At 55.6% G+C, this 21,896-nt stretch overlaps 2 protein-coding genes across 4 annotated transcripts; both read left to right on the top strand.

The window, feature by feature from the left end:
- Positions 1-10,177: 10,177 nt before the first annotated feature.
- IBSP (integrin binding sialoprotein) lies at positions 10,178-13,569 on the top strand. Of its 3 annotated transcripts, none has more exons than XM_086612263.1 (6): positions 10,178-10,231; positions 10,312-10,362; positions 10,490-10,561; positions 10,752-10,808; positions 12,573-12,671; positions 12,991-13,569. In XM_086612263.1, exons 1-6 carry the CDS (start codon positions 10,178-10,180, stop codon positions 13,567-13,569), a joined length of 912 nt encoding a protein of 303 aa, XP_086468389.1. The 3 variants fall into 3 exon arrangements, with proteins under 3 accessions (XP_086468389.1, XP_086468390.1, XP_009979560.2); XM_086612264.1 differs by having other exon boundaries at positions 12,570-12,671; positions 12,997-13,569; XM_009981258.2 differs by having other exon boundaries at positions 12,570-12,671.
- A 3,136-nt stretch (positions 13,570-16,705) lies between these two features.
- LOC104375014 (ovocleidin-116) lies at positions 16,706-21,356 on the top strand. The gene is made up of 4 exons (XM_086612378.1): positions 16,706-16,771; positions 18,361-18,414; positions 19,176-19,268; positions 19,365-21,356. The coding sequence occupies exons 1-4, from the start codon at positions 16,706-16,708 to the stop codon at positions 21,354-21,356; spliced, it is 2,205 nt and encodes a 734-aa protein (XP_086468504.1).
- Positions 21,357-21,896: the final 540 nt, after the last annotated feature.

The raw sequence follows: 21,896 nt of genomic DNA, 5'->3' as shown, positions 1-21,896 counted from the left end.
CGCGTGCCCCACAGCCTCACCAGTGCTGGGGACATATGGGGGGAGGAGGGGTTTAATTTATTTGCTATATAGCCTGGTTGTCTTCTTCCTGAGAAGATGCTGTGGATAAAATGGAGGCGGGTTCACCAGGGCTTGACCTGGGCACACTACACGGGACGTGAAGCGGGAGGCGACGCCAGACACAGGGAAAATGGCAAACCTCAGCGAGAAAAGCCATTTCCGCCATTTCCTATACCAAACCAGAGAGCAGCCGAGAGCTGTGAGTGCCACCAGGGTGATGCTGCCCACTTGCCACAAGGGCACAGCGGTGGCTCAGCACTCCAGGGGCTATGCTTGGGCACGCTGGGCAGAAAGGTCCCTGCGTTCACCCCTTGTATTTACCTACCACTGCCCTAAAAGAATCTGCCCAGACTCCAACAGGAGCTTTCCGTTAGCTCCATGTCCTGCACATAAGGACGAAAAGCTACAGCTACAGCGGTGCGTGGGCTCACCGGTGTGTGAAGTACCATTTCAGGATGGGGTGTATGTAATATTTTGTAAGAAATGTACAGAAAACATTCTATTGTATCCTTTTTGCACTTCTATTTCAAGGCTGAAACGTACCCTGTTGATTTGTTTAATTACCATTAAACCCATCAAACTCCACAGTGGTGCGGTTTGAAGTGTCGCTGGTTTTCTTTCTTGGGGGAGCCGGGTGCTGTGATTCGGGGTTGGACTGGAGCGAGCAGGGAGCAAATGACAGGCCATTTGCACGGGGAGCTGCAGCATGCTGGGGTGAGGGGGAAAGCAGATGTGGAGGGCTGTTCCCACCCTCCTATTTCCAGGCACCCCAAGGACCACCTCCGCCCCTAGGTGACTCAGCAGCGGAGTGGAAAAGCTGGCTAATGACCCCAATGATGGGGCTTTGCTAAATCATGGCTGTCAGCTGCTGTAATGTGAGTAGGGGTTCTGTGCTTCCTGAGGTGCTGGGAAGGAGATACCCCAGGGCATGGGGGTGCTCCCAGGGCACTGGCTCTGGGTGTCTGTGGTGGCTCCTTCCACCAGGTCCCCTGCAGCAGAGATGCAGTGAGGGAAAAGGGTTATCATGGACTGGTAGATCCTGGGTAAAGCCTCTTTTACTCAGTGTGCCTTTCATTTTTTTCTTTCTGCCAGCAAGCAAGTAAACAACACATTATTTGCTTAAAATCCCACCCAGGCCCTTCTTACTTGTACCCGTGTGTATGAGGAGCTGTACAGCGTGGGGATCGATGCTGATGGAGGAAGCCATGGGCTGCTGCGTAGTGGCGTGGTTTTGCAGCATGGAGTTGTGGCTCTGCATGGGACAGTCTCCAAGGGGTCAGCATGAGCGGGTGTGTGCCTACCAGCTGCCCTGGGCCAGTGGTGTCATTGCTGGGCAAAGCAATACCCAGTTGCAAATTGCAATACCGAATTACGAATTAATTGCAATACTGCATTACAAACTAATTGCAATACCGAATTACAAATTGCAATACTGAATTCAAGAACCAGTGAAGAAATGAAATAATTCTTTACTACTTATAGCAAAACTGCACTTAATTTGTAGACTCTTTCCACCACTATGGAAGCTGGGAGCTGAACAGCTCCCAGTTTTAGTGGAGTTTATGTTTTAATTTCCACCCTGTGTAAGCTTTTTCTACTTCTGGATGAGATCAGCTCTGAAACATGCTGCTTCCCTGGGAGCGAGCCTCTTTCCTGACTCTGCCTCCTCCATCCCACTGGTCCTCACTTCACAGCGGATACCTCGGCTCTGACTCGCCCCTTACTTTTCGGACCCCTTGCATGAGCTGGGTGAGGAGTTGGGGATGCTGTGGCGGTGGTAGTGCCTGTCAGGGCCATGGGTGCCAAACCGCCGGGATGAAAGGCAGCCGCACGCGTTTGGGGGCAGCTCGGAAGCGCCGACAGGGCCGTGTGGCAGCTGCCGCTTTGCTTTAGCACCGCGGGGAGGAGCCGTTCGCGGGCTCCGCTGCGCGGCGGCGCCGGGCGGGGCACGGCGCTGCCGGCCGGGCTGCGGGGGCGCGGCCCCGGGGCCACCGGGGGCGGTGGGCACCGGGAGGGGCATTTTTTTCGCGTCCCTCCCCGCAGCTCGGCCGGGAGCCCGGCCCCGGAGCGCCGAGGCGTCCAAGGGCGGGATGAAACGGGCCCCGTGAAAGGGCTTTGTGCCGTTTGTGTGACCCTCTGTCCGTCCTCGTCCTTGGGCGAGTGGCAGCATGGCACGGCTGGGGAGCGGGCCGCTCGCCTTCGCCACTCCCCTGCAAAGGGAACAGCGGGCGCTCATCCTCCTCTTGTTCGACGCAGTTTTCCTCTCTGTGCATGAAACAAGTTCAACAAAGCCAAGTGCAAGGTCCTGCACGTGGGTCGGGGCAATCCCAAGCACAAGTACAGGCTGGGTGGAGAATGGATTGAGAACAGCCCGGAGGAGAAGGACTTGGGAGCGCTGGTGGATGAGAAGCTCGATATGAGCCGGCAAACGTGCACTGGCAGCCCAGAAAGCCAACCGTATCCTGGGCTGCATTCAAAGCAGCATGGCCGGCAGATCAAGGGAGGTGATTCTGCCCCTCTCCTCCACTCTCGTGAGACTCCACCTGGAATACTGTGTTCAGCTCTGGGGCCCCCAACACAAAGAGGACATGGAACTGTTGGAGCGGGTCCAGAGGAGGGCCACAGAGATGATCCAAGGGCTGGAGAACCTCTCCTATGAAGACAGGCTGAGAACAGAAGAGAAGGCTCCGGGGAGATCTTCTAGCAGCCTTCCACTACCTAAAGGAGGCCTGCAAGAAAGCTGGAGAGTGGCTTTTTACGAGGATGTGTAGTGATAGGACAAGGGGCAATGGCTTTAAACGGAAAGAGGGGAGATTTAGATTAGTTATAAGGAAGAAATTTTTTACAATAAGAGTGGTGAAGCACTGGAACAGGTTGCCCAGAGAAGTTGTGGATGCCTCATCCCTGGAAATGTTCAAGGCCAGGTTGGATGAGGCTTTGAGCAACCTGATGTAGTGGAAGGTTCCTTGCCTTTGGGAGGGGGGTTGAAACTAGATGATCTTGAAGGTCCTTTCCAACCTAAACCATTCTATGATGGTTCAGAGTTCTATCAAACTCTGCTTTAGTTTGAGCAGGAGGGGTGTGAGCCTTGCAAACAGGCATTCGGTATCCTGCTCTCACCCTGTGATAGAGGAGCAGCCAGCTGCCCTCCTCCTGCACGTGGGTGCCCTTCACGTGCCTTCCCAGGGATGTGCTGCGGTTGCACGCACGTCCCCACCACCAACGCCCGAAATTTGTCTCCTGCTGGCTGGCACCTCCCCAAAGGCCGGGGAGCCTGTGCCAGGGCTGGCTGCTGCCTGCCAGGACAGCTTCCCACAGGACTGGCCCTCCCGGGAATCGTGGGGCCTGGGGAACTCAGCCCTTTGCTGGGGAAACCTCCCACCTGGCTGCAGGGAGGGAGCTGCTTGTGTTGGCCCCGTGCAGGGATGTGGGCAGCACCCAGCAGCATGTGTCTGTGAGGATGGGCAGGTTTTTGGGGACATTGGTGGCACTGGGCTGCCCCCATCAGATGTTGTTCATCTGTGTGTGAGTGGGGCCACCCACTTGCCATCCAGAGGGGCTTGGTGGTGGGCAGCACTTCACGGAGTGAGGTTTTGGATGGCCAGATATAGCATGGCCAAAAGATGCTCACTTTAAGGATTTTAAGGCATTTTTAGCAGCAGCCTGTCTTTGGTTTCTGTGGCACATGCCCGTGTGCAGCGAGCATCCAAGGGGAGTGCTTCTGCTTCCTGCTGTCAAGCAGGCAGGAAAATGAGCTGGGAAGGTCGACTGTAGGCTCTGGCATTGCTGGAGGTGTTCCTGCATTCCCTTTGGGGCTGATTGCGCAATGAAGTTGTAAGGGTGAGCTTGCCCAGTGGGTTAGGCAAGGGTAAAAATTGCCCACATCAATGTATGCATTTGTCTTACCCACCCACATGGCATTTTTTGTGCGTTGGGGGTGGCCTCTAGAGCTGAACACAGTGATTTACCCAGGAATCAGCACTGGGATTTAAAGCAGATATTTTTGGTCACATTTGGGTTTGTGAAAACACGAGTGTGCATCATCTTAAAAGAAATGGGTTTTTTTTGTCTTTTTTTTTTGTCCTTTCCAAGAAGAAAAAATCTATTTTTAATAAGTAGCCAGTGTGGCCAAAGTGGTGGGAGGCAGCAGCGCCAAGCTGGGCTGCAGGAGCTGGACTTGGGGTGGCCACAACATGCAAGCTGCATTTATTCAGCTCTCTTATGTTTCTGGCTTTGGTGGGAGAAACAGAGAGACCCTCACGACTCACCGAGCACCTCTCCATCCAGCAGCGACTTTTTTGGCAGCGCAGCCAAACGCCCTGGGCTTCCGATGATGGGCTGAGTGCCACAGGTGGCTCCAGGGCCATGGCCCCTGTTTGTCTTTAGCAAAATGGGAATATCTGTGGGAGAAACAATCCGATGGGATTGTCTCTTCTGTGCCCCCGTGATAGATTTTTGTGACGGGCACCACTCCTCATCAAGTGCAGGGTGAGGTTGGCAGAGTTTGATTGCGTTTCTCTGTCCTTTTCAATGGGGAGGAAAATCCTCTGACAGAATCACCGCTGCTGTTGTTCTGAACAAAAGAAATGTCTCAGCCATGGGAAAACAGCCTTGGACCTCAGTGAAACACCAAAATATTACAAACCTTTTGAAAGCTCTAAGGAAATTTTTCTTCCAGCTCCCTTTACTGCCATGCACTTCAGTGGTAAATAACTTCCCCCCACCCCGGCTCAGCTGCATCCTGGGATTTTTGTGGTCCCTCCAGCACTGCCCCAAGGAGTCAGGCACCTCAGGATGGCACGTAAAGTGCAAGCATTGGCATCCACCTGTACTGCACCTCTCAAACTTGCTGCGGAGACCTTAAAACTATTGAGTGATCGAGTGGTTTGCAGTTCAGGTTCTTCTGTTTTCACAAAGCTGCAAAGAGCTGGTGTTCATTTTAGCAGAAGGCATCAGGTTTCTGAAAAGAGGAGCCAAACCTGCAACTGGGGAGCAGAGGCAGCACCTGCCCTCTCCTGTCCCAGACCTGATGCTGGTTTTGTTTTTGCAGAGCAAAAAGAAGGTTCATTATAGCATTTCCCTGCTGACGCTTTTCAATGGCAACTTTTTAAGCCCAAACACAGGGTTTTCTGCAGGTTCAAGCAGGGTGTGGAGTGGCGGAGAGGTAGGCTGCCATCGGGAGTGCGGCGCAGGGAGCAGCGTGCCTCCATGCCATCCAGATGTTCGACTGTCCAGGGATGCTGATTTGACTTTGGCAGAGAGCCCAATTCCTGAGCTGGGTGTGCAGGTTCTCGATGAAATGAAGACTCTTTCTCTGCAATGAAACTGGGCTCTCTGCCTGCTCTTCTCCTGAAAATGGGGCCTTTTGGGGAGTTTATTTGTGATTTTTTTTCCTCCTGTTTCTGTCATGTGGCTGTGTTTCAGGGCTCTCCCACGTGGATGGAGGCAGCAGACTGGTGGTGGGACCAGTCCTTGTAACTTATTCTAGCTGGTGTGCAGTTTCTTCCTCCTGAAAAAAAAAAAAAAAAAAGGCAAAAAACTGGAGGAAATATGATATACAGATATTGCTCAAACACGTGAGGAGCTGGGTGTTCGCAAGTGCTGGAATCTGTGATAATGCTGTGACCTTGTCTCAGTGATTTGCTGGGTTTCTGTTCCCCGGAGCTCAGGCTGCCTCAAAGTACTCATGTTAGAGAGCTACCTGTGGCCCGCATTTTGCTAGGCATGTAAATAGAATTAATTTCCTTTATCTGGTTTCCTGCCTCAGAGAAAAAAGAAAATCATACTAAATGATTAGTTGCAGAGGGCCAATATATAAAGGTCATGTACTGATAACTGAGGTTGATACGTGGTGCATTTTAGGTGCACTCCCCTTCCACTTTTATTCTAAAATCCACTACTTTCAAACATATAACAAGCCCAGCTGATGTTGGTTTGCATATGGGTTTGTGCCATGGGAGGTAAGGGGGATAAGAGAGGGATCCCTTATTCTTACGCTGTTGCTGGTGCACCCTCTCCTTGCTCATCATTTAACTCCCCAGTTCGTGGCCATGGCACACACACTCCTGTCCCTGACAGCACGTGGGAAGAGGTGGGAGCTGGGGCAAGCTCTGTCTCCGGTGCCCCCATGCACATTTCAGAGGTGGCCTAGCCCCTGTGCTGCATGGCAGGGGTGCCCCTTTCCCTGGCTGCAGCAGCACCTTGGCCTCTCCCCACCATGCTCAAAGTGTCCTTCTGGTTTTGTTTTCTTTACTTATTTTTGTCCCTGAGGTTTCCTTCCAGAATAGCTCCAGGGCGCGGAAATAGGACAGTGCAGCACAGACCACAGCTTCGGCCCCGTGCTGGACCCGGGCAGGACAGGAGCACGCTGCTCTGCTCATTTACCGCTCTGCAAAAATAATAATTAAATTTGGACATAGGAGCCGTGTCAGCCTGTGCCAGACAGGGACACTCTGACCATGAGGTCTCCGCAGGCTCGGGCGATCACATCAAAGCGTACGCAGTGCCCTTGCTGTGCCATGCTGGGTGCAAGCCCACCTGGTTGAAGAGCAAAGCTGGTGCCACAGAACAAGCAGTGGGGCTTGGGCGCAGCAACAGCTGCCTGGGGGGTTTGTCGTCATCTGCCTGCCCTGCTGCCTTGGAGAGCCAGAGTTCCTGCAGTAGCTTTAACAGACCATTGCTCCAACTCTGAGATGTGATGCTCTTTAAAATGTATTTTTTATTACTATTGTTATTTGAAATGGAAACATTTTGGATGTGTTTGGCCGAATTCCCTGCTAGTCTCCCTGCGTGGTGCTGTGAGGTTGCTGCTGCTGGTGGCCTGCCCAGGCAGCACCCGCTCCCTGGCCCAGGAGCTAAACATAGGTGCTGGCCATGTGAGGCACTTTGGCACATGTTAATTATCCTGGTGCTTTTTAGGGATCTTGGGTGAAATATACGTTTTTATAGTCAGTTTTCTTTTTTTAAGCAGCTTGGAGCAGCAGCCCTTTAATTACATTAAAAATCGCCTCCCACCAGCACTCTCTGTTCCCCAGCCCTGACAAAACTTAAGCTCAAAGCTGGACATGTGCTCGCTGCTCTCCTGTGCAGGGCAGCCCATGGGGCAGGGCGGTGGGAAGCAGGGATGTCCTGTGCCCCCCACATCACCCCCAGCAGGGCAACCCCTCCAGCCACCCCAGACCCACAGAGCTGGGGTAGCACTGGGTCCCTCTCACAATGCTGGTGTCCCTCTTTACCGGAGGCTGCTGCGTTGGCATCGCAAAACTGCATGGCTGCTTTTTTATTATTCTTTTCTTTTTTTTTTTTTTTTGTGTGTGTGTGTGTGTTTTCCTGGCCCAAGGCACCAGCTGAAAGCCACGGCCAGCTCCAGGCCTCCCTTGTAATTATGGCTCCCGACAGTGACACCGTGGGCTTTGAAGCCCGTGGGGCAGGCGCAGCTGTGCCCTGCAGCCCCGGGGTTTGCATGGCTGGGGGGCTGCAAGGGACCTCTCCCTCCCCAAAAGCATGTGATGCACATGGGTTTCGTCAGTGGTTAGCAACTGCCCACCGTGTACCTGCTGATGTGATGAGCAAGAAGACAAAATAACAACAGAAAAAAAAAGTGCTTTGTCTTTCTGATCCTAACCTGGGAATTTGGCTAACTGGAAATCCTAGAATCATAGAATGGTTTGGGTTGGAAGGGACCTTAAAGAGCATCTAGCTCCAACCCCCCTGCCTTGGACAGGGACACCTGCCAAGGGACAAATCTTTTGCTTCCCAATAATCAAACTTGGACTCAAACCGGGCTCCCCTGGATGTGGGTGAGGCTTTCGGCAAGCGCAGCTCCTGGTTTTGAGCAGAAACATGAGTGTTCAGGTCTGCCCCTGCAAAGTGGCTTTTTCTGCCCTAAATAACCATAGTTTTATCACTCGCTAAGCTGCACATCATCAGCCTGCTTGAAGACATCTATTTTCCAGCCTCACTGTTCCCTCTCTGAGGGTTGCAGGGTGACGGCATCAGGTGGGATTTGCAATTCTCCTTGCCACTGTGGAAAGCAAAGCTGCATTCTGCAAGTTCTCCTGAGCTGCTGCAGCCTGGGCGTGTGCAGGAGCGGCAAGGGGCCTTTGCTGATGAGTGCAAGAAAAATCTGGGATAGAGGGAGCAGAGGTGCACTGCAGAGCTGGGTGGCTGAAATCCCAGCAGGAAACAATAAATACAGGGAAAGGAGAAAGGATGTCCGTGCAGGTGTAGGTGCCAGGTGCAGCCACAGCACCCGTGTGCCCCCATCCCCTGCCATCAGGCGCAGGGAAGCGAGGGTGGGCTCCCACCACTGGCCGTATCCTGCCACCAAGGTCCCCGCTGAGCTTTGGGTGGCCATCAGGGTGGGTTTTTGTCTTTTTTTTTTTTGCCCCAGACAGTTGTTCTGCTTCGCTGGGGATGTGTACAGAGCTGTCAGATTTCACCTGGGGGGTACCTGATTTTAGAGAGCGGTGGGCTGGGCTGGCCCCTGCATGGGTCTGTGTGGTTCAGGAGGCACGAGAAACGAAGCAGAGGTGCACTTTGTAGCATCATTGTGGCAGAAATGGTTCTCAAAGGGGCACTGCTGACACCTGTATCCGAGTCCCCTTTTCTTCCCCTGTCCTTCCCAAGGCCTGTTTCACCTCTGCAGGCAGCCTGGAGAGGGATTTGCTTGGATTTAGCCTTTTTTTGTTTAATAGCTGTACCCAAGTGACCGTGGAGCCAGGCCTTTGAGGTTGGTCTTTTTTGTCTTCTTGAAAAAACAGTGACAGAATTTCCCAAAAGGGGAGGTAGACACCCCCTGAGAACAGATTTCCCAATATTTATTTTAATTTAAACCCAGAGTGTTATTATACCCTCTGGCCTCCTGGCCATTCCTCTAAGGCCAGACCCTCAATTAAGCGGCGTGGAGCAAACCTCCCCGGGTTTGGCAGCGGCGCGGGGTGCTATGTTTGTGTACCAATTCTGCCGGCCTTGAAGTTTGGGGGTTTTCTGGCACACGCCGGCAGGCTGGCGTCACTCTGGGCAGGGCGGCGACTGGCTCGGGGTGTGGGGGGGGCAAAAATAGACCTTATATCCCGGCGAGGCATCGGGAGGAGAAAATCTGTGCCGGCTGACTCCGCGGGTAGCCATCGGTGTGGTGGTGGGGTAAGTTTGCTGCTGCTTTTCCCAGGCAGTTATGCATTGCCGGCTGCTTTTTGCGAGGGAATGGGAAGGCTCAGCTTGCTGGTGGGACTGGGTGCTGGTTTTGGCCCTTTCTTGGGTCTGTAGCTTCATGAAGCACTTGGGTGGAGGGGATGAGCTTCCAGAGCCTCGCTGCATGGCCAGGGCAGACAGCTTGTGGCCACTTGTTTTCTAGCCCGACTTAAATGAAGATGGAGAAACTTCAAGTGCAGAGAAATATAATAACAACTCTCTCCCAAAACCTCAACACGGCTGATGGTGGGTTTAGTGGAAGGAAGGGTAGGAAAAGGGAAGGTCAGTGAGCTTGCCTGAGCTTGGGGGATGCCAGGAGCATCCATACTCGGGTGAGGGGGGGAGGTCCTCGCACTGATACCTTGGCACTGCTATTTTTGTCAATGGCAGACTGTAGAAGCCAATTATAGTCATTCATTTGTTTGCTTCTTTCATCTCCCTCGATGAGGTTAAACCCTCAGCGGTGTGATTCCCGGGGCGTTGCTCCCTGGACAGAGCTTGAGCAGGTTGCAGAGTGGTGGGAGGGCGGCCGCAGCGGGCAGTGCTCCCGCCGGCTGCGCCTCTCGCGTCCCTGGCAGGGGTTGGATCTCCCTACTCGCTCGCAGGCGACGGGAATGCAGGAGCGAGTAGTCCTGCTCAGGGAACGCAAAACATCCGCTGCTGGGTGAAACTCGCTCTTCTGGTGTTTTCTTGCAAAACCAAAATGTATTCATGGAAATAGAGGCAGATCTGTCAAAAAAAAAAAAAAGGACTCAGGTCTCCGGAGGGGTTGGGTGACCCCATCAAGAGGTGGCAGGAGGTTAGCATGTCTTGTCGCCACTCCCCCATGTGGACACCAACACCTGCATGGTTTGAGGTAGTGATGGTGCTTTCTAGCTGAAAAGCCAGGCCTCGCCGTGTTTCGCTGTTCCCAGAGAACGTAGCCATGAGGAGTGCCCTGCTCTTCGCCTGCCTGCTGGGGATGGCCTGCGCCTTCTCGGTGAGTGCCGGGCAGTACGGGGACCCCCTGGCCTTACCGGGGCTGGTGGGGGGCACGTGCCAACCCAGCCTTTCCCTCAGGTCAAGAGCTGGCTGCGGCGAGCCAAATCAGATGACTCAGAAGAAAACGCGGTAGGGTCTCCCCCCACCCTGCGTGCCCAGCCCCGCGTGGTGCTGGCCTTGAGGACAAGGACGTTTCGGTCGCTCCTGTACCCAAGCCCCCAGACTGATGGGATTTACCCCTTTCTTCTCCCGGTAGGTGTTCAAGAACAGGCACCGGTATTACCTGTACAGATATGTCTACGTGCATCCCCCGCAGAGACGGTACCAGGTGGGTGCTTCGGAAGGGTTGCTGATACTTCGCTGTCCCACCAAATGGGGAGATATCAGCCCAAATGAGACGGGGGCACAGTCTTCACCCCTTCTGCCACTGGCCTGCAGGGCTGGGCTGAGACCGTCATGCTCATGACGCCAATGGAGACCTACCAGTCCAGCTACAGCTTGGTTTTCCCTCTGCTTAGGGCAGTGACTCATCAGAGGAAGAAGGGGACGGCTCTGAGGAGGAGGAGGAAGGGGGGGTGAGTACGGCAAACCAGCAGCCTACAAAACAAATACGGGAATTTGGGAACTTTCTTTGGTTTTGTAGTCTCTTCTCATCAGCATTTGTGGCCGCTGACTGCCCACAGCCTTGCACTCTGGATGCAACCGGATTTTCTACTCTGGGCTTTATTTTATTACTTTTTGTATGTTTTTTTCCTTTTTCCTTTTTTTTTTCTTTTTAAAGAGGACAGGCAGGGGATGCACCAAACAATCCCAAGACAAACTTTCCATGTTTCTATCTTCAGTGGCTCAGAAAAGAGCAGGACGGGCCAAAGGGCAGAAGCAGGGAGGCTTCCCCGCAAGGCACAGGGCGCTGTTAGGGTCTCCTCTTACCTTCCCCTTTCAGGGGGCATGAAGGGGCTCAGCTTGCTGGCAGGGCTGGGTGCTGATAATAGTCCTGATAAAATCACTATGGAAAATACAGTTACGCTTCGCATGCGTGTGTGTGGAGGGACACAAACTGATGCTATACTGGGAAATGCACATTTGTACCAGCCCAGCCAGTAACGCTGCTCCTGTCTGCTGGGGCACCGCTGCGTTTGCGAGAGTCACCCAGGTCCAAAATTAAACGTCAGGGATTACAAAGGTCTCTTGTGCCTCACCGGGCTGCAAATGCTCAAAAATAATCCAGTCGTCTCAGGCACACAGGTGCTCTGAGGCAGGGATCCAGCATGCTTGGAAACATATGCGTCAAGTCTAATCACATCTTTTCTTTCTTTTTTTTTTTTAATTTAATGATTTGAATGCTAATTTCAAGGGTCTTTTTAGCAGGAATGTAAGCCTGGACATCTAGTCTTAAAACTCCCTTTGGAGTTTAAGGGGCTGGGGCGCAGCACGGGGTGGCCCCCATCTCCCAGGTGCCTCTGCCAGGCAGGCACCCCCTGCCATTTGCCTCTTTCTGCCTGTTGCTCTCCCCTACCACTGTGATCACTGGGGATAACTTTGAGTAGTGGAATGAGACAGCCAAAAGGGGGAATTTCATTCCCGAGGAAGAAATTGATATGCAGGAATGCAGCTGCTGTTGGGGGCTCCTCCTTTCATTTTAAAGGCACCGGAGCAGCGGCCATTCTGGGGCAGGGATGCTGCCTGCCTTCACTGGCAGGGGGTGGTCAGCAAGACAGTGTGCTGAAAGGCCCCAAGGTCAGTTGTAGATATGTAAGGAGCACCACTATATCATCCGCTAGATCAGGGATATCGCTCCCATCGGCACAGCCACCTGCACCGTGCAATTTGGTGACTCCTCCAGTGGAGAGGAAAACAGCCTGGGTTTTCTCTGGCATGAGATGCACCCATATATTAAGTGTCTGAATTGGCCCAAAAAATCCCAAGTTGCTCTTGGGATTGCCCAGGGCAGGGATGGCAGTGACCCTGTGAGCCATCTCACTCTCTCCAGCTATCTACACCTGATGTGCAGTGTGTCCACATAGAGTGAACCTGTGACTGGCTTTGTTTATTGGAAACTGGGAGAGGAAACTTCAAAAGCAAACCTTTAGATGCTTTGTAAAGCAAAATGTGTAGTCAGAACGAGAACACCCGACTCCAGCCACCACCACTTAATTGCATGGCTTGGGCTGCCCTGCTGCAGACTTCAGCCTGGGGCGAGACCCGTGGGAAAGTAGGAAACTCGGAGCAGTGCCCAAATGCCACGCGGGGATGCTGCCTGCCCCTCTCACTGCTGGCAGGGCTGTGCTCCACCCATGCTGCTGACCACCAGCCCCCTCCTCTGCCTGTCCCTGCAGGAGCCATCCCATGCTGGCACCCAGGCAGTTGGCCACCCTGCTGGAACAGCTCCTGGAGACAGCCAGGGCGGACTGGGAGGAGACATCGCATCCCCCCAGCAGGTGTGTTTTGAGGGGCTGGAGTGGAGCACTAATGCAGGGCAGGGAGGGTATGTTCAGTGCATGCTCCCTTGCACCCACGGAACGCCCTCCACCCTGTTTCTACTTGGGGGTCTGCTGCACAAGATGTACGCAGCTGGGCCAAGCCTCTGGGCATTAACCCAGTAGGAGGGTTGGAAGGGACACCCCAAAAAGGCAGCCTTGCCATGCAAGGCATGAGGGGGATTCTCAGCTGTACCCACACCAACATCACGCCACGCGATGCCAAAAAGCTGCAACCTCCCGACACCCAACTAATGCTGCGTTATGTTCCCCCTGCCAGGGCAAGGGCTGCCAAGGGCCCCTGAAGGGTGACAGAAACGGTGCTGCCGGCAAAGGGGGTGACTCTGAAAATGAAGACAGTGATGAGAATGAGGAAGAGGAAGAGGAGGAGGAAGAAGAGGTAGCCGAGAACGAGAATGGCGTCAACGGCACAAGCACCAACACCACCGAGGGGGCAGACGGACCTCACGGCAATGGCACTGTGGCAGCTGAGGAGGGCACCGGTGCAGCTGAGGAGGAGGAGGAAGAGGAAGAAGAAGAAGAAGAGGAGGAGGAGGAGGAGGAAGAGGAGGAGGAAACTGAAGCGACCACTGTCGCCAGCACCACTGGTGAAGAGGGTCTGTCCCAGGCGACCACCATAGGAGATGGAGGTCCCACGGACGCCACCACAGCTGCGGAGCAGTGGGAGTATGAGGTGACAGCCAGGGGCCACGGCGATGAAGGCACCACCGATGGCAGCTATGGGGAGCAGGACGAGTATGCCCGTGGGGACAGCTACCGGGCCTACGAGGACGAGTACAGCTACTACAAGGGACACGGCTACGACGTGTATGGCCAGGATTACTACTACAGCCAGTGAGCGGGTGGGGGGGTGGCCCCACTGCTGCCCCTCGCCTGCCTCATCCCACTCAGGAATGTGCATCCAAAGGCTCGCTGCAGCCGCCGCACGCCAGAGGGGACACCGCGCGGCTTGCGCTGCGCACCGGCTCCGTCCCAGGCTTTTTTTTTGTATCTCACAAAGCGAAATGAAATAAAGCAACAGAACTGAGCTTGTTGGTGACGAAGGGTTTGCTGCCGAATTTGCCAGGGTCAGCAGGGTGGCACGGTGCTCGGTGGGCTGAGGGGCTACAAGTGCTCATGCTGCGCAGGGTTAAATCTCTTTATTCCAGCTCAGATGCACACAAAACGAGGGAGGATCAGAAAAGCTAAGTAGAAAAGCCTCTGTGGAGTCCCCTCCAAAAAATGGAAGGGTGTTTTTAGGGTCACTGCTGTGGGATTTACTGCCACGTCTTATGTAGAGTTGACGTGAATTTGCAATACGTGGGCGACAATAACTTCACCATTTTCCACTCCTCGGTAGCATGCCTCCCATGGCCTGACCACACACCAGGCAATATTAATAAAGGTAAAGATATTAATTTCTCTTTCTCTGTGTCACTAGCTGTAGGTGCACACCCATCTAATGAAAGCTTTGCTTCTCCATCCCGGTGCCAGGCTGAGGCACCTTGGACATGTATTTTGGGCACTGGTGCTGCAGCCCAAAATGGTCCATGTGTCTCCCCACCACGCAGCCTTGTCCCCAGGGGAAGATAAGGCTGTCACAGTGACAGCAGTGCATCCACTCGCCTCCTGCATCAGGGATGGGATGCCCAGCTTGCACTTCCCAGCATCGCTGCCCAGAGTCACCTCTCCACAGGAGCATGGCCCCAGCCAACTGGGGATCAGCACCAGGGGTGGGGAAGGACCAAATCCCACTGGGTTCCAGGCAAGTGCCCCCGTTTAGGAAAAGTGACGGCCTTCATGCATGGGTTACAGTGGCACTGCACTGCCTTCGCACCCCTTGAAAGGAACCCTGTGTTCAGCTCCTGATATAGGTCCAACTGTAAAACAAGTTTCTATTCTCGCGGCAGCAAGCTGCTGGCTGCTCTACAAAACCTCCTCCATGTGCCAAAGCCAAGGCTGCAGCTGCTGGGGTGGCAGCGGGTGCTGCCTGCAGGGTGGGTGCCGCTGGGGCCAAATCCCTATGGTGGCCCTGGGGAGCCCTGCACGTGCTGGTGGGGGGGGACACACGAGAGCCTCATTGTCTACATCCCCAGGGGGTGCCCAAAGACGTCAGGGAACCACCATAAAGTGCCCTGGCACTGCTGGGGGCCAGATCCCACTCCCATGGGGCACCCTGCCTGGTCTCGTGTGCGTCAGCCCCCCTGGGCACCCAGCCAAAGCTCTGCCTCCCTGAGCCAAGGTGTGTTGGCCAGCTGCTCCGCAGCTCCCTGGCTGAGGGGAAAGGACAAGTTTCCTCCTGGCTTTAAGATCTGCTCCTGCCTGAGGCTGGATGCTGATGGTTTAACACCAGAAATGCCTAATGTGGTGGTCGTGCCTGCTCCCAGGGTTTGGGTTGGGGCAGGGTGGCAGGTGGGATGGGAGCTGTTGTCACCATCACTGCAGTGAGCCAGGCTGGCCACAGCAGGGGGAACCCCCCTTGGCATCTGCGTAGGCGACCAGCAACACCACCCAAGCTAGAGGGGGGCAGGAGGAGAGTACATACATTGTGCACATCCTCATAGCACCTTCCCGCAGCAAAGTTGGGCTCGAAGTGACCAGTACAAGCAGTGCATGAAAAAAATCCTCTTTTTATTTTTCTCTTTTTTACCACTCTTGTATCTTACACTTGCACTGGGCTCGGATCAGGGGGGTTGAGGTCGAAACCCAGAAAGCGAGTATCGGAGGCTACGGCACAGCGGTGGCTCTCGGCTTGGCCAGTGCTGCCCCGCAGTGCTGGTTGTGGCCATGGCCGGGCCAGGCTCTGTGTATCGCCCTTTTCTTTCTGCAGCCCTGCCAGCTTTCCCATGCCAGTCACGGTGAGCACACTACGACCCATTGCACCCCCTCTTATCAATGACCGGACTGGATGCGTGCCACGCTAAGATCTGCGCTAATCATCGAGCAATTTCGCCTTCAGAACAGATATTTATAAACCGTGCTTTCTGTTTATCCAGCCAGGTGGAACATTTGATAGCTGTCTTCCACCACAAACACATTTTTAGCTGGAAATTACTCCCCCTGGTTATCTGCGGGCGCTGCCAGCCCTGACAAATGTCCCTGGGCAGGAGCTGATTGGCCACACGCACCCGGGGCCAACTTTAAATTTCAGCAAAGTGGGCACAGCCTCCACGGTTTGCCACTGGGACCTGCCTCTGACAGCGAAAGGTAATCTTCTTACCTAGTTTGCCTGCCCTGTCTCTCCTCAGCCCTTTGGCTCTCCCTCGCTGAGCAGGGCATCTCCTGCTTTCGCTCTGGGCAAGCCATGGTGGGGACAGGGAGACGGCCTGAGCCTCGGCTGCATGCATCTCTGCGTGGCACTCTCTTGAGCCTATGTTGCTTCGTGCTGCTGATCCCTGTGCATGAATTTCCTTCCAATGTTTTCTGTAGCAACGCTTGCATGGCTGAACGTAGTCTCCAAGGCGGACCTGCAAGCCCAAATCGGGGTGGATGAGTGAAAAGAGAATTATTAGCTAGCAGAGCTATTGCCTCCTGCCGTTTATCGGTGCTGCTGAAAACAGCATGCAAGTTTCTTAATTCAGACTCAACGACTATATGGCTTAGCCTGCAGCGGTTTTGGTGGTCATTTATCACAAATACCCACCCAAGCTGCTTTGATAGAGCGAGTCAAGAAGCTTTAACACCCGGTGTCAGAGCGTCCACTCAGTGCTGCTGGCTGTGCACGTGTCCTTGCTGCTGTACACGTGTCCTTGCTGCTGTACACACATGGCAAGAGTATCGCTTTTGCTGCAAGGAGCGCAGAGAGGCAAAGCGATGCAGAGGGCCACCGCAAAGGCGGAGGAAAGCTAGGATCGCTGGATAACCCCACTGCCATGGGGCTTTGGGACAGCAGGAGCTTTTGGGTTGCTGCTGACCCAGGGACTGTTGGAGACCGTAAGCCCCAGGAAGATAAACTCCAGTGACGCTTCACTTTGTGCCCCCAGGAGCTGCCCAAAATGCAAACAGCCCTCCTGTGCCTGTGCCTGTGCCTGTGCCTGCTCGGCACGGCCCTCTCGACACCGGTGAGTATGGCGCCCCAGTTCCCAGTGTGCCACTGAAATCATGGGGTGTACCACCCTGTGCACCCCAGCATGATCTCAGCAGCACAAAAATATGCGTTTTACTTGCATATGGCACCTCTGGAGCATGGAGGGGGGGGGGTTTTGGTGCTGGCACAGAGGTGAAGCCAGCAGGAAAAATATATATTAGTACTGAGGTGCCTGAGCATGTCCCTTTAATTTAGAAGTTAGGGCATTGCACAAAGGCCGCTCTGAGTCCCTGTAACTCTTGCCCTTGATTTCTGCGGATTTGGGATCTGCCCAGAGCTTTGGGCCTGGGAACAGCCCGAGTGGAGCCACAGGAAGGGAGGCTCGGGGAGGATGCTTGCCTTACCCACGTGGGTAACAGGGGTCGGAGGTACACCTGCAATTATATTCCAGCTCTCAAAATGTGAAATAGGATATAACTGAAACAAGGGGCAAACTGGGATAAATACAATAGCAGCCATTTTTGTCCTGAGTAACTGTTGCCCGACATACGAAATACACAGCTAGAATGAAAAATCTTCTCCCAGTGAAGACTTGCTTTTCCAGCAGGGTAAGGAGGAGGAAAACCACATCTTCCCTGAGGGCTGGGACCTGGCCATGTGTCCTTTAGCCCCCCAGGGCAAGCTTGCACAACCGGGTCTGTCACAAGGCAGCACAGGGGAAGGCAATAAATCAGCGTAGATTTGCTTTTCAGATAGGGGCAGAGAAGAGAGCTGGTTAATAACTCTGCTGCATAACTGGGGCTGTAATCCAGCCTTTGGCATTGTTCACAAACAATGGAATAAGATGGGAATATTTAATACTCTGGGATGCATTTCTGCCTGTTTCAGCTGAGCTTGGGGCGTTTCAGTGGCTGATTTTTCTGAGATTGGAGGAGGTTCCCCTCCATGGGCCCATCTATTCCTCTGGCATGTAAGGAATGCCCCAAAATGGTTTGGTGGGGCTCACAAGATGGTCCCACATCCAGGTCCCTCATCCCTGAGGGATGCACTTGCCAACACATCCCAAAAGATGCCGGGATAATCAGGGGAAGCCAGAACCTTGCAAACACATACAGAAACCTGGCTGTGAGGGCACAGGCATTGCTGCTCAGTTGCCCAGTAAACACTGGGAGTCACCACAAGTTAACCAGCTCCAGGCTCCCATCGCAGTCAGATCTCAGCCGTTAAGTTGGAGCATTGTGGTGTGAGCAGTGGTGCCAGGTATTAAAACTGCTCTGCAATAAGAATACTCTGCAGCAGAATCCAGTAAAACGGTATGTGTGGACCAACAATATCCTAGCAAAAGCAGCATGCAATGCAAACATGCTGTAGCAGGATTTGCAATACTTTTCAGACCTTGGAAATGGGTTTTTGACCTTTCCTATTGCTGGCTTTAAGGTGGCATGCCAGGTAATGCCTGGGAATTTATCGACTTGTCAACACAGTTTTCCCACCGTTCCCTGGACGCCATGGCATGCGCATCACGCTGAGCAGGGCAGGCATCTGGCAGCAGGCATTGGCAGCTGCCTGGATGCCGGGGCAGCATCTGAAGCCTTGGCTCTCACGTATGTTTTGCTGCCACAGGTGCCACCGCCGCTGCCTGGGAGAGCTGCAGGGAACTGCGGGGGACAGCACCGGGTATGTTCCTCCTGGTCCCATGCGGATCCCATGGAGTGCCCTGCACTGGGGGCACAGGGAGAAAAAGTCTCTTTTGGAGAGAATCTCAGCTAGCCATGGAAAAATAGTCCAGTTTCCTCTTGCATTCAGGCAGCCCTCACAAAGATCAGCGGAGGGCAAAGCTGTGATGTGCTCAGACGAGAGAGAAGGGCTTCACCTCACAGCTGCTCCTCTGCCCCTGCCCAGCCCCAGAGCACAAATGCTTGGTGTTCCCACAGGTGAGGTTGTAAAAGTCTCAGGCCAAGCTGCTATGGTTTTTTTTTCAAGGTATTATCAATATAAAATGCGTCAGTAGCAAAGTTCAGATGAGTAGCACAGAAGAAAATGCCTGGGTTTGCCTATTGGAAGACAGCTGCTGTCCTTCCAGTGCTTCAGTGACCATCGGTCCCATCACTCATGTCTGATGGGACCATCAACCAGGTTGTTTATTCAAGCCATAAGCTACCTTGCAAAAAAAACCCAATCCGCAGCTCCTGAATGGAAGCAAAGGCAGAAAAAGAGCCCAAGGGGAAAACAAACCGCGGAGCCCAGGAGGCGAACACACGTGTCCTGCCCAGGTCCCTGCCAGTGCTGGTGGCCACGAGGAGGGGAGCTACTGGGTGCCCTGGGGCCCCAGCGGGTGCTGGTGGGAGCCTGCTGTGGTGCCAGCCACAGCAAGGGAAGCTACTGCCGTTGCATTTAATAAGAAAATTGTGGGGTTTGGTTATTTTCTTTCCCACCAGATACTGCTGAAAGGCTGCAATGCCAAGCGTGGCTTCTACGTTTTTGAATATGTCTTCTCACTTTCGACACAGAGGAACCAGACGCAGATAAAGGTGAGGAGATGGCCAGGTGACATGGCAGGGCCCCGGCTTGGCTGCGGAACCCCATGCAGGGCTGGCCCTGACCTCTGCCTTGTGTGTGCTGCACAGAAGGAGGAAGCTGAGCGCCGGACCACCATCCCTAGTCAACGTCTGGGTGAGGACAATGCCAGGTGGAGGCCGACGGAGGACAGGCCAGCCCTGGAGCGAGGTGACAATGGCAGCACCGATGCGATGGAGATCGGGATGAGCCTCCAGCCCAAAAACCGCAGCACTCCAGGTGCTGGCGGGGATGCTCACAGTCCTCGCCCAGGCACCAGGACGCAAGCACGTGGTGGTGTTGGCATCATGGGTTCCACCCCGGCCAGCTTGGAGGGCAGTGGTGACTTGGATTTGGTGGCTGAAGTCAATGGTGGTGTTTCCATTCTCCCCCAGGGCAAACATCCCAGTGAGTCCGTGATGAGGAACAGGTCTGGTGTGAGGAGTGAGGACAGGGACAGTGGTGCTCCTGAGGGGGTTCCAGAGAAGGGGGCGACAACAGTCGAGAGGGAGAGGGAACCTGCCACTGGAGGGGCTGGAGAGGAGGGCAGCGGTGAGGCCACCGTCCCTGGCCAAGGGCAGGAGAATGTCATTTGGGGCACAGGGACAGGAGTCACAGCACTGACCTCTGTCACCGAGAAGATGGAGGATGTTCAAGTTGATGGTGAAGGTGTGGATGAATACCCTTACATCCCCGACTCAGGCAGCGTCACCGTCACCCACGGGAAGGTGGGCAGCACAGTGAAGGCCACCAGCTTTGCTCAGATATCTCCAGACAAGGATGACGAGGTCAACATCTTCATTAGGAGGGCCAACATCCATGTAGGGGAGCAAGAAACCACCCAGGCTGGTACCACTGTTGGCAGCAAGGATGACAGCATCCCCTCTGTGGGAACCAGCAGCCCCCTGCCTGGGCTGGATGTCACTGTGGCATACGATGGCAATGGCGATGACGGCATCCCTGCCGGTGGAGAGCCTGAAGGACCAGCCACCACAACCACCCCAAGCCATGGAGACAGCATCACCAGAAGCCCTGGGGATGGCCGTCCCACGGGAGATGACCAGGATGGCGCCGCCACGGTTGATGATGGAGAAGGACAGACAGTCCCCGGCCCCTGGCGGGTCACTGATGGTGATGTTACTGTCCCTGAAGGGTCTAGGATCCACGGGAAGGGTGATGATGAGGCGAGAGGAGCGGGGCAGAGGTTGGAGGGAGGTCCGGGCCACCTGGCTGACATCACCCCCCGAAAGGAGGGTGACGAAGAGGCCACCGCGGCTGCCCCAGCCCAGGGAGCCAGCACCCACCTCGGCACCACCGCGGCCTCCCCCGGGGTGAGCGAGGGGGACTGCACCACCGCCCTGGGCACGGCCGGCAGTCGCGGGGTGGGCGAGAGCCCCGCGGTGGGCAGCGGGGAAGTGGGGTCGCCCACCACCCAGCCCCGCGGGGACGGACGGCCCCGGGCGGGGGCGCGGGTTCGGCCGGGGGCAGCGAGGCTGGGCGGGCCGGTCGGGACGGACCAAGCGCCGTCCTCGCACAGGAAAGCCGGCGGCCGGGCGTCGAGCGGGACCCGGGCGAGGGCCGGCAGCCACGGCAGCGATGCCGGCGGCGGGCCGGGCGCCGCCGCCGCGGCGGAGCGCAGCCTCCCTGCGCAGGCGGGCCGGGCCGGCGGCAGCGCGGCGGCGGCGGGCGTAGGCCGGGAGCGGGGACGGGGCGGCGAGGCCGGGGCGGCGGTGCCGGGGGCCGGGGCCGGGGCCGGGCTCGGGGTCGGGGCGGGCCGCCGTGGCAGGCGGCTGGGGGCCGGGGCGCCGGGGCCGTTCGCGGAGCTGGGCAGCAGCAGGCGGGTGGACCAGGTGAAGCGCGCCGACGAGCTCCACGTCCGCGAGCGCGCGTTTTACGCCCTCGGCGGGGCGGGCGGCAGCCCCCGCGGCCCCTACGCCGGCCTCGGGAGTGCCGACAGCAGCCAGTCCTCCGAGGGGGAGCAGGGCAGCCACAGCGACAGCCGGCAGGCGGTTCTGCGGCCCCCGGGGCACCCCCACGGCCGGTGGAGCCGCGGGACCCTCTGAGGGGCTGCCGGTGTCCGCCCCGGCGGGCTCCAGCGGTGGGGTCGGGGGGTCCCACATGGCGTGTCCCCCCCCGGCATCCTCGCTGCGGGCACTGCTCTTGGCTGGGTGAGGGGCACCCTGCGCATCGCTGGGGGTCGCATGGTTCTTCGCAGCCCAGGAGCCAAAAATCAGCGGTTCACGCAATCCTGCTGTTAATTTGAGGGGGGCCGTATCCGGCGCTGCGACAGCGATGCACGGGTTTGCTGTGCTGGACAGCCACGTAACGGCAGTCGTGCTACACAGTGTAGGGTAGCATCGTTCGGGCACTGGTGCGAAGCGAGTAAAGAAACGGTGAGGAAAAGCCTCTGTCCTTGCGGTTTCACTTCCAGCCTCATGGAGAAATAAAGGCATTTCTGTATCTAAGGCTCTGCTGACTTTGGTGTTTGCAGCAGGACTTCAGGCCGCGAGCAGCATGCTGGGGGGGGCTGGCACTCGGGCACGGGGAGGTTTCTGGCCCCAGCGCATCACCTCAAGGGCTGCAATTTGGCCAACTGACCTCTC

The sequence above is a fragment of the Tauraco erythrolophus genome, chromosome 5 (genome assembly GCF_009769465.1).
Source record: "Tauraco erythrolophus isolate bTauEry1 chromosome 5, bTauEry1.pri, whole genome shotgun sequence".
Taxonomy (NCBI): Eukaryota; Metazoa; Chordata; class Aves; order Musophagiformes; family Musophagidae; genus Tauraco; species Tauraco erythrolophus.
This window is presented reverse-complemented; position numbering and strand designations above follow the sequence as displayed.